General features: G+C 50.3%; 1 protein-coding gene and 1 non-coding gene across 9 annotated transcripts in view; both read right to left on the reverse strand.

Moving 5' to 3' along the window:
- The window catches only part of Lrig1 (leucine-rich repeats and immunoglobulin-like domains 1), a 95,770-nt gene that overhangs the window by 1,478 nt on the left and 77,731 nt on the right, over positions 1-16,561 (reverse strand). For 7 of the 8 annotated variants that reach the window (XR_377425.3, XM_030255196.1, NM_008377.2 and 4 more), the window contains 10 exons: positions 14,247-14,327; positions 11,240-11,311; positions 10,383-10,454; positions 7,558-7,721; positions 5,366-5,686; positions 3,611-3,892; positions 2,703-3,122; positions 2,034-2,159; positions 1,286-1,432; positions 97-357 (listed from right to left, as the gene is read on the reverse strand). Coding sequence is in view for 7 of the 8 variants with exons in the window: in XM_030255196.1 (XP_030111056.1) it covers positions 97-357; positions 1,286-1,432; positions 2,034-2,159; positions 2,703-3,122; positions 3,611-3,892; positions 5,366-5,686; positions 7,558-7,721; positions 10,383-10,454; positions 11,240-11,311; positions 14,247-14,327 (1,946 nt within the window). In the remaining variant the exon portion in view is untranslated. The remainder of the gene's footprint in view (positions 1-96; positions 358-1,285; positions 1,433-2,033; positions 2,160-2,702; positions 3,123-3,610; positions 3,893-5,365; positions 5,687-7,557; positions 7,722-10,382; positions 10,455-11,239; positions 11,312-14,246; positions 14,328-16,561) is intronic. The other variant, NM_001355269.1, reaches the window with a different exon arrangement.
- Positions 358-409, reverse strand: Mir7041 (microRNA 7041). The gene has a single exon (NR_106008.1). It is a non-coding gene; the product is annotated as a microRNA 7041 (primary transcript).

Consider the following 16,561-nt stretch of genomic DNA (forward strand, 5'->3'; position numbering starts at 1 on the left):
TTTAAAAAAAAAAAAAAAAAAAGAGGCAGCTCAGCCTATGCACCGTAACCAAAGGGCTCCCAGCAGCCACCGAGGTTCCTCTAACACAATACACACCGTTCCCATCTGCAGACGCCGCCTTGTTCTTCAAGGATGGCAGTATTCTGTCATGGTTGCTTGGATAGAGGGACCCCCCAGAGAGGGTATGAGACCCATCCGCAGTCCCACTGTAAGGATGGTGTGGAGAATATTCCCGGTCATGCTGCCTGAGCTCTTGGCTGCTCGCTGTGCCTGGCTGCCCACTGTCTCTGGGCACAGGCTGGGGATGGTAGGCTGTGTCAGTACTGCAGTCACTACATACAGCAGAGCCACTGTGTGCTGAGGGAAGAAGAGAACCAGAGGTCAACTGAGTCTCCATTCCCTCTCAGAGGCACTATTGGAAGATGAGTCCAGCTTACCACTGCCTTCATAACCACCCTGTCTCTCCCCTCCCCACCCCCTGGAATGTGTATGTGGAGAGGAGCTAGACCAACCATGTCTTAGTCTTGTGTGCCTAAGTATACGTGTAAAATTAATTTCGAAGGCACACTCTAATCACAGGAAAATGAGGGTGGGGAGAGGAAGAGGAACGGTTTGCATTAGGCATCATACAGTAAGGAATCTTAATCAGTAGGCCTTAAAGAGTCCCGCCAGCAGGGCTGCGGAGAGGGAGGGCTCAGTAGGGAAAGCGCTTGCTGAGCATAAGGACCCGAGTTCAGGTCCCCAGTACTCCTGGAAATGCCAGGCAGGTGTGGTGGCCCAGCTAACGCAGAGGCAGGAAACCCCGGAGCAGGCTAGCGGGCTAGAAAATTGGATCAGTGAACCCTGGGTTTGAGAGAGAATCCCTGTTCATTACACAGGACAAAGAGTGACTGAGGACATGAGCTGAGTGACATGAGGAAGGCGCACTCTAAGGGACGGGCACGGTAGCCCAGCCACAGCATCTCAGGAGGCTGAGGACAGCCTGATCCACGAAGTGAAACCTTGTCGGGACAACAGTCCTGGCGCAAGGGCAGGCCTTGTCTTGTAAGTTCCTTATGTTAAGAAAACTCAGCCATGTTAAGAAAACTCAGCCTTCAGCTCACCACATCATAGACTGACTTACCTAAGCGACACAGGACTCTAGAATCACACAAAATCCTGTTTGTATTCTAAACATAACTCAGAGACAGCGTGCGGCCAGTGATCTGCCGCTACTCTAGTTTACTCAGTCAAGCCAGCTTCAGGGCCAAAAGCAACCGCGTCCCCTGACTTAAGTGTCTCCTACCTGTTGTATGTGGGGCAGCTGTCCTGTCGGCTTTCTCCGTCACCTTCCAGGGCTCTCTAGTGTATCCAACACACAGCTTGGGCTGCCTGCATGTAGTGCTATGAATGTCGACCTCTGGGAAGAGGCTCGGGTCTCTCAGACACACACCTGAAACAGAGCCCTTACCACTTAGAAGCTGCTTACATCACGCAGCCTGATGGCCACCAGACCACTGCTTTTCCCAGCACCTTGGCATCCACCCAGGGATTGGTTCCTATGCTCCTCTGAGATGCCCAAATCCAAGGATGCCAAGTTCCTTTTCTGTGAAATGCTGTTTGCACATAAACTGTACACCTTCTCTGACAGACCTTAAGTCATCTTCACTCATAGTACCTAGTAACGACGTAAAATGTCCATATAGATTCAGTTTTTCTTTGCTAAATATTTTCAGTCTGTGGTTGGTTGACTTATACTTAGCCCATGTAAAGTGCTACAGTACTGTAAAAGCTATGGGCTGATTTGGGGGCCTGGAATGTCCTTTGCATATATTCTTTCTGGCAATCCTATCATATAATCCTTCTGACCAGAAGACAGAGTGCTAAGCCCAGTGCAGGGACTTTCCGGAGGATCTAACGTTAAAAGTATAGAACTTGCACACACCAGATCCAAAGCAAACTATCTTATCAATTAAAGGCCTGGTTCACCAAATGTGACCCAGTGCCAGACTTCATCCAGGACGAGGGCAGCTGGCTCACTGTTCCGAACTTACCATTGCTTTCAATGTGCCCATTGGCCTGATGACCACCCTCAGTCCTGACCACAGTTTCCTGCCGGTCAGAAAGGGTTCCCTGAGAGGAGAGGTAGCTTGGAACATCTGGAGGCACAATGGTTTCATCTGCAAGGAGCCAAGACAATAAAATAACAGGGCTGCCACAACAATAAATACAGATAACTACGCACTATCACAAGGTCACACGACAGTGGCTCACACACAGAAAGCTGTGCAGAGGCTCGGCAGCCGCTCATTAACCTCCTTTACACCCTGGTGTAAACATCACGGCAGTCAGACGCCTGGCTCCATGAGGAACAAGGAAAGGAAGGCCTAACCAAGACTGAGAGCCTAGGAACAATCCGGTTCATAACAGGCGTGGCCCTAGGGCCTCTGAGCTGCCAAAGAGACCAGAAACTGCAGAGACCAGCGAGTCCTTGCATGTGAGAGTATTCCCATTTTCTGTTCTGTCCTTCAGAGCTAGCTTGCTGTTGGGGGGGGGGGAGGACATGGACCAAAGTCCCAACTCTACAGGCAGAGTCCATATTCCTAAATGTTCTAGAGACCTTTCAGGTTCTAGGCAAGCCCCCAGGCCTGCATCGTTTACCTCGGACTGCGGCAGTGTCACCCCATCTGCCCCCAGCCCCCCAAGTCCGCTGTGCTGCTGACCTGTGTTAGTGACGCTGTACTCCTCGCTCTTCTTCCTGGTCTGGTAGATGATGCACACCCACACCAGCGAGGTCAGGACAATACTGCACACCACAGCAATGGTGAAGATGCCTACGGTGGTCCCATCCTTCCGGCAGCCAGGGGTAGGTAAAATGCTCAGCTGGCTATGTGCTCGCTCAGTGCCCAGGGGATTAGACATCTCACAGGTATACCGCCCTGCATCGTCTATCATCACATTCTGAACAACCAGCAGCTGGTTGCCTGGAGTGAAATGGTGGCGCTCTGTGAGGCTCAATGGGCGACCTCCCTTAAGCCAGGTGATGCGTGGTGTGGGGCTCCCGGTTGCTTTGCACTGGAAGGCCACTGTTTCTCCCACAGTTACCACACGGTCTTCCAGAGGCACTGCCAAGGATGGAGTTTCTGCAGGAAGGCAGTGGAAATTGCACATTTATTCTATGGGTCTCGCTTGCTGGAGGTATACATGTTTTCCAGACAGAAGACAATCCCATGTTGTAGTGAAATGCTATCTGAGATCTTTTATTGGAGCACCAAGCTTTCCAGAAAGCCTAATGTAATTAAATCACTGCCATTCTAGGAACAGCTCAACAGAGCAAAGAACTAAAGCCCTACCCTATCCCAAACTGTCCTGTTATAGACCTTTGTCACTACTCCTAAGATCATAGCCCACCTGTGTGAGTGCACACACACACACACACAGAATTCTCACGCAGACTAACATATAGCTCATTGTCTTTTATGAGCTGAAACTACTCGCTTAAAAGCAGCCCCAAAATTCAAATTAACTAGACAGAGTCTACCACAGGGACTCCAGAAAGCAGGTTCTCTAATACTTGAGTTGAATCCCCACCCGACCCTGCCACACGTGCGCGAGAGCTGTCGTAGCGAACCTAAGACTGTGAGGGTAGCGTTGGCTGAAACCGAGCCTGCCGAGTTCTGGGCAGTGCAGCTGTAGACCCCCATGTCGTCTATTTTCACATCAGTGATGAAGAACACATCATCGTCTGGCATAACATGCATGCGTCGCTCACGAGCTGCCGGGAAATCGGTGCCTCCATCCTTCTGCCAGGCAATCTGAGGGTTAGGGTGGCCCGTGGCAGCACACTCGAGGCGGGCTGTGGTGCCAGTCCGGATGGCAATGTCATGGGGTATTTTAGTGAATGATGGCAACACTGGAAAAAAATGATAGGTAAAGCTACTTGGAATGGCTGCATACAAAAGGAAACTCATAGTAAACAGATCCCACTGTGCCCAGGCCTCAGTTCATTGTTACTCCATCCCACCCAAGGGGTGCCCAGCCTCTCCCCGTCACAGACACAATACTGCACCCATTACCCTTAACGCCTTCCTATTGCTATAGCCTGGTGCTAAGCACTCTCGGAAGGCTTCTGATGGAGCGTTTTGCCTCCCGAAGCTCCACAGTAGTTACTATGTAGGGAATCCTCCAGAAGTAAAAGTCTGGTGCTGACCTGCTTTAGTTAGCTATCTGGAGAGAGCTGGGCAACAAAACATTTGCTATTAGGGGATAGCTGGATGCTGTCACCAGGAGGAACCAGTGAGCTGGCTCACCTCTCTTGAGGAAACCCACTCTGGGTGGGGTCTATGGGGGCTACACTACCAGCCACACCCAGGCAAAAATATGTAGTTCGTTCGCTTCTGTAGCTTTAGTATCAATGCTGCCACAGTGGACAGTATCCAGACTTGATGTCTGAGCTACTGTGGTGGAGAGTCTACAGCTACTTGGTCTCCAAGAAACACTCTGGCCTCTCTTAGGCCAGCCTCGCTGTGGTAGAGTGCTTTGTGGTGTTGTACAATAGCAGAGAGCATGGAGGCAGTGCTTCAGGCCACCCACAAGCCAGCTTAGCCTAGTGTGGAAGAGTTAGCTACTGATGCTGTCCTCATCCCTCAACATACCACATCCATCAGTAGTCCAGAAGAAAGCCACCCTGATGGCCAGGGGCTGGCTCCTGAGTAAGAGACCCTTGTCACAACTTCCCTGCACACTGGACCTCGGAGCCAGGGGCTCAACCCACACCTGCTCTCCACAGCCTGAAGAGTAGCGGCTCGGAACAATGGGTCACCCTGTGGATCATGAACCCCTTTGGCAAACCTCTATGTTCAAAAATATTTACACTGTGATTCATAACAGTTGCGAAGTTACAGTTATGAAATAGCAAAGAAAGTAGTTTTATGGTTGGGGGTCAGCACAGCATGAGGGACTATATTAAGGGGTCAAGCATTAGGAAGGTTAAGAACCATTGTTCTAGAGGAAGTGGGGCTTGTACTTGTCCCAAACGGCCTTGCTCCCAGTTATAACATCTACTCTAAGGTCACAAGCTTCCTTAGAACCTAGGGATGCTTGGAATCTAGAAACCGCATCTCTTGGCTTATGGAAGACAAGGAACATAAAAATACAAAGCTTAACTCCACAATGTCACTTAACATAACTGGACTTTAAAAATCTCCCACCCCAAACAAAAAACGATGGTTCAATCTGTTAAACTTGGTCTGGGACAAACCCAAGGACTGGTACAAAGAGATGCACCCCACGGCTCGTGTCTCTTCACACCAGTGTCAGAGAGGACAATCAGCAGTGTAGTCTGTGGGACTCTGTGCTTGAGAAGCACGAGATGCCATGTCCTTACCATTCACAGTGAGCCTGGCTTTGTGGGAGTATGTGGAGCCAAAGTGGTTTGTGATGATACACTGGTAGCGGCCCTCGTGCCCAAAGGTGACGTGACGGAGGTGCAGGATAGTGGTATACTCCATCACTTCGCCGTCCTGTGCACGGACGTGGGCAAAGTTCTCCATGTCTGCATTGGCCAGGACCTCATTGTCCTTCTTCCAGGCGAAGGTCATTGGTGAGCTGCTGCTGCTGGCTGCGGAGCATGTGAAACGGATGTCCTTGCCCACCACAGCCATGGTCGTCTCAGGCTGGGTGATGATCTGTGGCTTTGGAAAGTCATCTAGGGAGAGAACCAAGTGTAAGACCCCTGTTCTGTTCGGACACCAGCAAATGTTCAGGCTGACAAGGAACTGGTCACTTGCGAGTCAGTTCCACCAGACACGGCGGTCGCTGTGTATTCACAAATAGTTGTAATCACTGGCACAATCGATATTAAATGTTTTTATCATCTCTAACAGAGAAGGCTGTCCTGTTTAGCTCTCCCTTCTGTCTCCACTGCTCACCAGTGGGACTGGTGACATACATTTCTGACCTCTATGGGGTCCTTTATTCTAGACATTTCATGAGACTTCTTTCACTTGGCAGATCATTGTCAAAATTCACCCATGCTGTGAGACAGACAGACTGACCTAATGTCCCATGGCATAGCTACCTGCCTACTGTCTATGCATGGGTGTCTGGGTTGCTCCAGCTGGGGCTGTTATGAGAAACGCTCTTTGAGCACTTGGTCAGAGCTGCTCCCATCCGCTTGGATGGATCCCAGGGTGGGCCCAGGAGCCGATACTGTGCTGTCTACATAGCGAGGCTTCCTCCACAAAAGGACCTCCCCATCTCATCTGTTCTTGTCATCACCTAGCTTCATGCTGATTTCCTAGAATGTGTATGGTGGCCATTTCTGTTTCTTAGAAACAAGTGGGAGACAGGGAGCAGAGTTTGAACCTCTGATTTCCTACCAAGGATTCTCATGAACCGTGGGTGGGTAGTTCTGAGGGGATTGCTACAATGCCCAGTGTAGCATGGTCACCAACTAGGGATCAGGTTTTAGGGAAACAGAAGACTGCCCTCCACCAGACAGAGGGGGAAGCCAAAGACAACTTAACTTGAGAAAACCTAAACAAGTTAATGAGTGTGGAGTCAATTAGCACTGGCTGTAAAGTGCTGCCTGCTCTAATGTGACTAGGGTGCTGTCTGCACAACCCTGATTCTACCCAGGTAGCCAGTGCACCGAGAGTCAGCAAGCCTGCTTTGGGAATTAATGCAGTGGGAGGTAGAGGATGCTTGTCTTACCTCTAGCAGGCATAACTCACAGGGAAAAGGTCGGACAAGTGGCCCGGGACACCCAGGCTGCTAGATGGGTCATAACTAGCATCGTTCAGGAAGTGATCCTGTAGCTCCGTGAGGCCACAGGGAACCACTGACAGGAGGATCATGCATTCCCACTGCTGCTCAGAGCAACCCAGACAGACCTCAACGAGACCTCAACGGTCTTCTCGGTCTTGGATCCCATCTCCTTAGCTAGGAGGCTATGCTAGTCCTGCCAGAGCTAGCCTGTGGGTGTGTTTCAGCTGTTCCGTGTTCTCTGTGCTCTCTGTAACTAAACTTGGGTCCTGACTACCACTGGTCAAGAAGATGGTTAAATCTATGTTCCAGCAAAGTGGAGGAAAGAGACTCTCCCAGTGCACATTTCAGCGGGTTGGACAAGCAGCAAGAGTGCAAGTCAACATGGAGGAATTATTTTTACTGCAGTGGCTGCTCTCCTGAGACCTGCTCTTCCTGTGTTTAACCTCTCATTCTTAGAGCTGGAAAGAAACACACATTGAAACCCTATCCCCATGCACTCATTCACAGCCAAACCTGGGCCCAGGACCCTTCTGAAAAGATCAGAACTATCGCACTGTAACCAGTTATTTAGATTTGTAGCTAAACCTACCCCTTTTTAATTAAATATGTGTACTCCAAGAACCACAGAATGAGGCACTGTGCAGTAAATACATGTGGTTTCCGTGGGAAATAAATTGCACCCAGCAGCTGATCTGTAACCATGGACTACACTAACTAGGGTCACAGGAATCAGTCTTATGATGAGACGTTCTTCCTGGCCTCTCTGCCCTACATCAAAAACAAAACCAAAAACCTCAAGGATAATCTTACCACACACAAAGCTGTCTGGCAGCACTGAGAAAATGCTCTGGCCCTTCAGCGACTCTGGATGGGCACAGGTGGCTGTCACAAAGGCCTGCAGCATCCTACCCATTAGCCATGGGGGCAGCCACTTGAGCTGGCAGTCACACAGGAAGCTCTCACTGCTGATGTAGCTGAAAGAGAAACAAGAGGTGAATATTTAACAGACCATAAGGAAGGGTTCTTTGCAAAACATCACAGCTAATCAGCTTAGAAGGCAGGACATGCAGTTCCAAAGGGAACGATTTTCCCCAGTGACCAGGGACAGCTCACGCACCCTCCATGCAGATTTGAATAGAATATGGCTTCTGATACAGAGCCCAAGATACAACATGCCAAACTAGCCCCAGAGCGGCATTGAGAATGCTGGTCTGAAGACCACAACTGGAACAGCAGCATCCATGTTCTCAGGGGATCAAAGCTCCTGTCACCCTGGGGGTGCCTTCTAACCTGCTGTGACCTGGGATACACACTGTATGTGAGGGGCACTACCCACAACTCTCTCCTCATTCTGCAGAGTGCAACAGCCAAACAGAAGCAGACTTTACTTAAATTCTGCAAAAAATCCCAAGAAATCTTTTCCTACATGGCTGCTATCTTTTTAATTTGGCAAAAGTATGATGTTTTAACTTCTAAGCTGGAGCCTCGCCGGTATACCTTCCTCTTGCCTGTGTTTACCTTCACACCAGTGTTACTGAGGAGGGCAGCAGAATGCTCAACTTTGGTTTTCTGAGTTTCCAACCAAAACAGAGAACATTTTCATTTTTCAGCAACTTAGGTTAAACTTCCAAACAGAACTCAAAATGGCCATCCTAGCGGACATCCCTTCTCCAAGAGTCACTTGGGTTAGTGACACACTATCCAGCTGCCTTGATTCGGAAAGGCCTGGAGCCCTGAGTTAATGAGTGACACCAGACATACCCAAGGACAAGAACAAGAAAGGAAACATGGGCTTCTTGTCCTGAACGGCCTGTGGTACGCAGGGACAAAGGGAACCCACGTGTACTTAGAAATCCTGAGCACGGCTTCTTCTCATACCAACAAATGAACTAGCTTTCTGTTTCCTCTCCTGATTTCTAATGAACAGTGAAGGTGTCACACTGGTGAAGGACAGGAGAGGTCACCACCACCCTAGGCTGACAGCACAGTCAACCCCTCCTCCTCTCTTCTCATCACCCACCTGTGGCCTCTTTAAATCACTTTAGGAAATACGTTTCCAAAGACTTGACTAATTTATCTCAAAGCATGGTAACAGGGATGCTGTGATAGCATCCTGTGATATATCCCTCTGTGACAGCAGTACCAGAGGAGGCACTGCACTTTCATTTGATGGGCAGGTAGTATTCAACTGGGAGGTATCTGAGGGCTGTCCTGCTGAGGAGTTACTGTGGTGGCAGAAGGCCATTCACACTACCCATGAGAGAGTGACCGATTCATACACCACACAAGGAGGCAAGTGTCACAGCAATGAGTGCTGTGTGGTGGCAGGCTGGCTGTCTCAGTCAAGGTCAAGGGCCAGAGGAACTTTCCATTGTCAGGTCCACTTCCTCACCTCCTCATCAAAAGGACACTTGTGTGTGGTAGAGCACAAGACAGGAGAAGGCCTAGAGAACGAAGCCAGGGCATTGCTGGGAGCCATGACAGGGGTATATTTAAATGTTAGCCACAGGAACAAGCTGGAAGAAATAAATCTCACCTCAACCTTTGACCAGATATATGTTCAAAGAATCAGGCTTTGTACCACAGTCAGTGTATACACTGGGTTTAGCGCTAAGGTCTTTAGCACCGAGAAAGAGGCCAGGCTAGATAACGCAAAACCATGGGAACCCGGAAAGGGAAGGTTTTCTTAAGTGATGAGTACAGGAGCAAGGAACACAGGGAACGAATGACTGGAGCCCTACAGAAGTGAGAACGCTAGATCCTAGACAACCATGGGACCCCGTAGTTAGAGGCAAAGGCCAGGCCGGTTGGATGGTGGGACCATGGCTGCCTAAGCTCTGTAGATCCCAGTCTCTTCTTCACACAGGCAGATAGGCAGTGTTCTCTGTGGCCCGCCTCCAACCATCCCAGTGCTTCACTGGCTTCCGTTGTGGATTTTCATGATTCCAAGTGTGTTTCTCATCACTGATTGTGGAAATTTACCCAGAAACTAAGGGCAGAGGGTAACCTGTGTGATCTGCTGTGGAAGAAAATGATGGAGCCGAGGAAGCCTCTTTGTCCCATCAGAAGACTGGGCCCAGGACCAGTCATGGTTTGAGAACACACAGCAGTTAAAGGGAGACCAGGCAAGGGACCCAGGCTGAGCGTCCGGAATCAGGCCACAGAGACCCTGCCACTGTCCAAAGAACACCTTCAGAAACCCTCTCTCAATACAAAATAAATCTAAAAGATGAAAACTGCTCTCCTTAAAAAGGTGCCGATCCATTGTTTGGAAGAGAATGGTACAGAACAGTGGACTCTGGCCTGCGGGCCACTGTCTGTCTCTGTTGGTGTGGAGTTAGCAGCACACAGCTGCACCCATTTGTCTGTGTATTATTAATGCTGTCTGCTGTAATAACACATTTAAGTATTCCTGACCCAGCCCCTGTGACCCCAAAAGTCCAAAACGTTTGCTATGTCAGCATTTCAGAAAGAATCTGCCACCCCCATCCAGAGCTAAGTCCCATCCGGCATTTTGCTTTTAAAGACAAGTCCTATCTGACCTCTAAACAATCACAGCTATTACAGAAAATGAGCACAATGCAATTACAAGTCTCCACTCATGCCAGTGAGGCCATGGGTTCCCAGGTACTCACAGCTCTTTAAGGTTCTTCATCTTTGCAAAGGCATCAAACTGGACAGACCTGATTGCATTCTCTCCAAGGTTCCTGAAACAGAACACAGTACTTTGTGCTTAGGAGCTATGGGCAGTTGTCAAATGTGTGGCCAAGTGAGGACACTTGGGGGTTTTTCAGGCCAGCCCTGGTTCACAGATGACCCACAGGTGCTAGCCATACCCCGTGTGCCAGATCCACTGGGAGAGGCTCTCGGTTCTCCTGTTGTTGCAAGCACACAGAATGACTTGGGAGCAAACCAACCTAAGAGCAGCCTTGACGTTAGGTAGAAAACTGGGGAAAAATTTACCCAGAATAAAGGCTTACTTTGATTCGAAGATAAAACTAAGAGCCAGGAACTAGAAGCATCCACTCCCAACTGCAGTATGAACATCTCAGGACTAGCGTTCCTCAATCAGTTCCAAGGTCCCATAGGCAAGCACCCCAGTAGAAAAGCTCCCAGCATGCACTAGGACAGGGAGCTGTTAAAGGGGGAGGGGTATTGCCTGGCTTTGCTAGAATAAAGTATCCTTATGAAAGTGGCGAGAGCTTAGGGACCCTTTAAGGAGTCTGATGCATGGTAATATAGCCCAACAGGTGGGAGGAAGGTGTTTGTTCAAATACCAATCACATTAATTGGGAGCACAGCAGCAGACTATATGCTCTGTGAGTGTTCCTGGCAGAGGCAAAAGAAAGGCCAGAGTTGAAGCTGACTTATAATGAGAAGGAAGCAGATGGTGTTTCCAAACAGCCTGTTTCTTGGTTTACAAAGAAGTGGTTACTCCCCCGGCAGCCACGCTTGGCAGGCAGGGCCAGGCAGGGTCTGGCAGGGTACTTACAGGTGTTCCAGGCTTTCCAGGCCCGAGAAGGCTCTCTTAGCCACAGATTTGATCTTGTTTCCAAACAGAGTCCTGTAGTTTCCAAACATCCAGGCCCAGGGTAGGTAGGTAGAAAGGGACCGAGAAGCAATCGAGAAAGAAAGCACACAATCAGGGCAGTGCTGCCTGACACCCGTCTGCAAGAGGCAGGTGCACTGCAGACCTGTAAGGGGATTACAGGGCTGGGGTGCACAGGCCATCCCCACCCTGAAATGAAATGTCTCTAGCTCTATTACATTTCACGGTGATGACAGGCTGAAATTGCATGTTCCACCCAGTCTCAAGAGAGCCCTTGTAGTGTCAAGCGGAAATCGCCATGGCCAGGCCATGCTGTCTTTCCTGGGACCACCCAAGGGGGTGGGGAGTTTGTTAAGGTAGTGCCCTTGCAGAGAAAACTAGGCTGGTTACTGTTTCAGTGAGAAGCAGCAGGGTCAGAAGGCAATAGAAACTGGGACTAAAACCTGCCATCCACTTCTGTGCACTGCACTGTGGGCATAAAGGGTCCCAACTAACCAGCAGAGAACAGGAAGAGGGCATCCATCAAGATAGCCCCGTAGCTCTTTGCGTCTGCCATGCACTATAGTGGCCAGGATGTAGCTGCCCTGATGATATTTACCCTCCTCTCAGGGTCTGCAGAAGAGGCTCTGCACTGTGGCCCAGGTAGCTGGAAGGCAAAGCTCCTTCCTTTGCTTTTGAGGTGCATCAAAGGTATGCGCTAACTCAACACAAGCATGTGTCTGCTCAGGGCACGACAGTGATGCCTAATGAGCTCTGCCCCTCGAGGGTAATGTCTTCCAGCATTTTCTATCAGGCATGTTACATACATAGGCTGGAGGCCTGGGAAATCAGAACCAGCAAGTCCAGGCAGCAGTGGACAGAGGAAGCTTCTGAACAGAGCTAGCCTGGCTCACCTCTTCCCAAAGAGAGGAGAAGCAGGGCTAAGATCTGGACTAGAGGCTATCTTCCACCTATGTCAGACTGATTCCCTCAAGGGAAGACAAATACTAGCCTGCCTGTGACCATGGCCTCGCCATCACCCACCATGTGGCCTGAGCTTCAGACTAACTGTCAAGGCTCTGAAGGGACACGGGGCAGAAACAGGCTGGCCTGCAGGAGCACGGCCCCGCATCCCAGAACAGCCTCCTACAATGCAAAGAACACAGACAGAGGTGGCGGATCCACCTGCCCCCAAGGGCCCTGCCAGAGCACACCATGAGGCCTCCTAAGTCCTGTTTCATTACAGATTCTGGCCCCAGGGGCCCCTGTGGTCAGTTCAGCCTTAGACAAAACCTACTGTTTCCTGACTTAGGGCAAACAGCCAATGGCCCTTCTATCTCCCCTCTCTCTCACAGGCAATCTGGGTGGACAAGAAAACAATCTCATCCTGAAAAGACTTCCACAACTCGCAATCTGGAATTCTAAAATAAACCAAATGCCAGAAGCCCAGTGGCCATGTTCACTTTGGCTCCTTAGCCACAAAACTAGCAGCAAATAACAGCTCACGGGGCACTGAACCCCAGTGCCTGCGAGTCTGCCAGCTCCTGCACTTACTCAGATCCCACAAGCAGGGTACCATGTGCTCCGGGGCCTAGTAAAAACAAGCTGAGCTGTTTAGTGAAATCTCCTGTAAACCAGATCTAGGAAAAGCTGTGCCTTGTTTCATCCATTAAATATTAGTCACGTTGACCTCTTACAGTGAGGGCAGGCTGTTACTTCTAATGGTGACAACAGCAATAAAACAAATTCTCAAATTCTCAATTACACAGTGCCAATCATACCACTGATAGGCTCAAACAGGCCCTGACCTCCTCTCAGCACACATCGGTGCCTCCCTGGACTGGAAGGGTGCTCCAGGGAAGAGGTGGCTAGCCTGACCTCCCTGCTAAGGACTCAGACAGGCAGTGATCTCAGATGTCACCTCTTACACATCTGGCCAGCCCAGCGTAGGCTCCCAAAAGCCATTTCAGTGCTTGCTAAAGCAAGCACAAAGGCACCATGGGTGTACAGAGTGCGGAACGTGTCATGGTCGGCTTTGTATTCACGGCCTTGGAAGGAGCCATGGCATGGACAAGCCTTCCTCACAATGTGGAGTGCCCATCCTGACAGGAAGCCAGGGTCCCACTTCTGTGTACTCTACCTATCCCCCTTTACGTGTGCCCTACACAGAACACCCTCTTCCCCTCCTGATCAATGTCAGAGGTGGACAGGGGTCGGGCGGGGGCTGCTTCTACACAGGTCGCTCGAGGTTCTCTTGAAGTTCTTCTGTGAGGTCCAGAAATGCCCCCTCCCTCACAAGCTGGCATGGACAGGCCCCCAGCAGCAGAACTGCAGAGCATTCTGCAACTTGGGCAAGAGAACAAGTATACCATATCCAGGGGTACAAATCCGAACCTGCCACCTGCCAGGTCCTGGGCTAGTTCCCTTCACTTGTCTCTGGAGCTCTAAAGGCTGCATAATGGAGCCTGCACACAGACATGTACCTACTACAGCAGTGGACGAATTCTAGGAGGGCAGGACAAAGACTCTCCAAACTGAATTCAAAGTAGCTATGACTAGTGCTCTTGGTGATGGCTGCTTCTACTTGTGATTATAATTAGCAACAAAAAGACTGACAAGAGCCTCAATACTACTGAAAGGTACTTCACACATCTCTAGAAACTAAAGAAGGCAGCAACACCCCTCTGTGCAGAGGACAGAACATATAGGTGCTTTCAGATGGGCTGTAAACAGGACCAAGCCCAGCAGCCCTAAGGACCACCACACACTGACAGTATGAAGACTGTGAGAGTGGCCTGTGAGCCACTGCGGATTCCTCACTGTAGCCCTCAGCCTCTTCTCTGCACACAGCAGAAGGCCTGCTGCTGTCCTCTGTGGTCCCAGGACACAGGAGACTCAGGGGAGCTGCATGAGTGGCACCCCTGCATCCCAGAGCTTGCGGAACCGCACACTCCCAGTCTGAAATACTCACAGCTTGCTGAGGTTGTCAAGCCCCGTAAAGGCACCACTGGTATCCTCGATTGTACCCGAGATCTCGTTATGGTCCAGGTCCCTAAGAAGGAAACAGAAGGCAAGTTCACCCACTATCTTAAGCTCTGCCTTTGTTCTCCACCATGAAGGGAGACCAGCCCCACACCCAGGCTTTCACTAGGAGCCGCAAAGCATCCAGGTGCACCCCAGGGGGCCCAGCAGCATGCATTGCCAGGAGAAGTATGGCCCTGAGAACGTCCTGTTGTTCTTTTTTGTGTACTATCAGCATGACCTTGCTTCTGCTGCTTCCAACAAAGCCAGCCCGCCCACCAACCAATCTGGCTGGCCTCAGGGAGGGAAATAGTAGAGACAGCACAAGAAGAAGCCAGGCTTGCACACACCTCTCTGAAGCAGACCTCTAACCCAAAAGATTCCTAACCATTTCTGTCTACTCTTAGCCACAGTCCTCTCTCGGGTTCAACCAGGACACTGGAAGGCACGTGGAAGGAAGAGGTGGCGGCGAAGGAGCTGGGCCCTGATGTTCCTCCAGGCCGGCCTGGAAGCCTAGGGCCTGCACCCTGCTCCTCGTGAGGCTTATGTAGCACTGGATACTGAGCCAGAGCACACATCTGGGTGCTGAGTCAATCTTGTGACCCACTTGCCAGGACAGGAAAAAGGAGGCCAACTACTCGGCCCCAGGCTGTCTGGATATGGTCAGTGCTTCAGCTTCCTCCCTGAGCTTCCAAGGGCAGGTCACGCTGCCCAGCCACACGCACCTGGCAGCCAGACCCCTACTCTCACATTCACTCTTTCCAATTTTTCACAGAGCCCTGGTCCCTGCACATCCCCTGCACGAGTCCCTGCAGATATGGCCAAGGACAGAAAGGGATGCAGCTCTTGGCTCTGGGAAGACGCTGGAAAGTCATTGCCAGCTGGGAGTGGAGCTGGGACGAAAGTACACAATGCTTGCTCTGACCTTCACTTTCCAGCATGAAGCTAAAAGAGAATGTGCTGCTGGAAGGGACCTCTGCTCTCAACGAGTCCCACCCTGTCATCTTTAGACTGAGTACAGCAGAGACTGCGGTTCTGTGTGCCTGTCTTCCTGCTCTGGGCCTTGCCTGCCAAATTAGTCCTCTCTTTCTGGCCTGCTCAGCTTGAATGTTTCTGGCCTTTCTGTCCGGGCCTCGGAAGGGCTCACAGACTGACCTGGGCTCGGATAGCTTGCTTGGCACTAGCTCCCCATCCCTGACTCAAACCTGAAGCCCACTCTGCCTGGTGCAAGTGCAGAGGCCTCCCTCCAGGCACAACGACAGGCTTGCTCCCCCAGCAGACCAGGCTGCAGAAGAAAGCTGTGGAACTGCTACCACTATCTGTGGAAGACTGTGTGCCCTTCTGGGGGGTTTTAGACTGAAGGCTGCTAGGAGACAGCCTAGCGTTTACAAGTGAAAAAAGTTCTATGAAAAGTCCCAGAAAAGCACCCTCAGCAGCTTCTAGCAGCCTCACCCATCTGACCCTTCAAAGGACATGGTATTCTCACTTTCTCTTTCTTACACCACTCCTGAATGAGGACAAGGACACAGGACCCTCACTTCTATCTTGGATACCAGGTCCACTAAAGAGCTTCAAAGAAAGAGCAGAAAAGTAGCCATGGTACTGAGTTACAGAAAACAATACATAGGATTTAAGAACGGAAGACAGGACTGGGGGTGTGGCTCAGTAGAAGAGAATTTGCCTATTACACATAAAGCTTTGGGTTTGATCCATAGAAACCTTAGGAAAAAATTCTCAAAACGTACATCCAGGCCTGGAGGCTCACATACCTGTAATCCTAGCCCTTGATGCAAGAGGATGGCCACAAGTTCAAGGCCAGCCTCAATATATGAGCTTGAGGCTAACCTGAGCCAGAGAACCCAGTCTTTAAAAGCAAATGAACAAAACCACTACCATACCCTCTCTAAAAGAGAAATAAATGAGAGGTCACAACCAAAAGAATGGAGCAGAGACATGCAGGACTGTGTGAATGTTGCTGCAGATACCCTATGTAGAAATGCTTTTCCAGACCCACCCATCCCATCCGGCCAAGTGTACTGAGAACTATTGATAACAGTGATTTTTCAAGAGTCCTCATCCTGCAATAGGCACCACTGTGGGAAAGGAAGGATTTTTCTGCTCAGTAAAGGAAGGATTTAACTGTTCAGCAGTTATTTTTGGTTCTAGTCCTTGTTCCTGTTGCAGACCAGCTTACAGCCCAATTCTGACTACAAGCCAGCAAGAGGGAATCTCAACAAAGCAAGTGCTTTGCTGTGTGCTCTCCCA

This window comes from Mus musculus, chromosome 6, assembly GCF_000001635.26.
Source record: "Mus musculus strain C57BL/6J chromosome 6, GRCm38.p6 C57BL/6J".
Classification (NCBI taxonomy): Eukaryota; Metazoa; Chordata; class Mammalia; order Rodentia; family Muridae; genus Mus; species Mus musculus.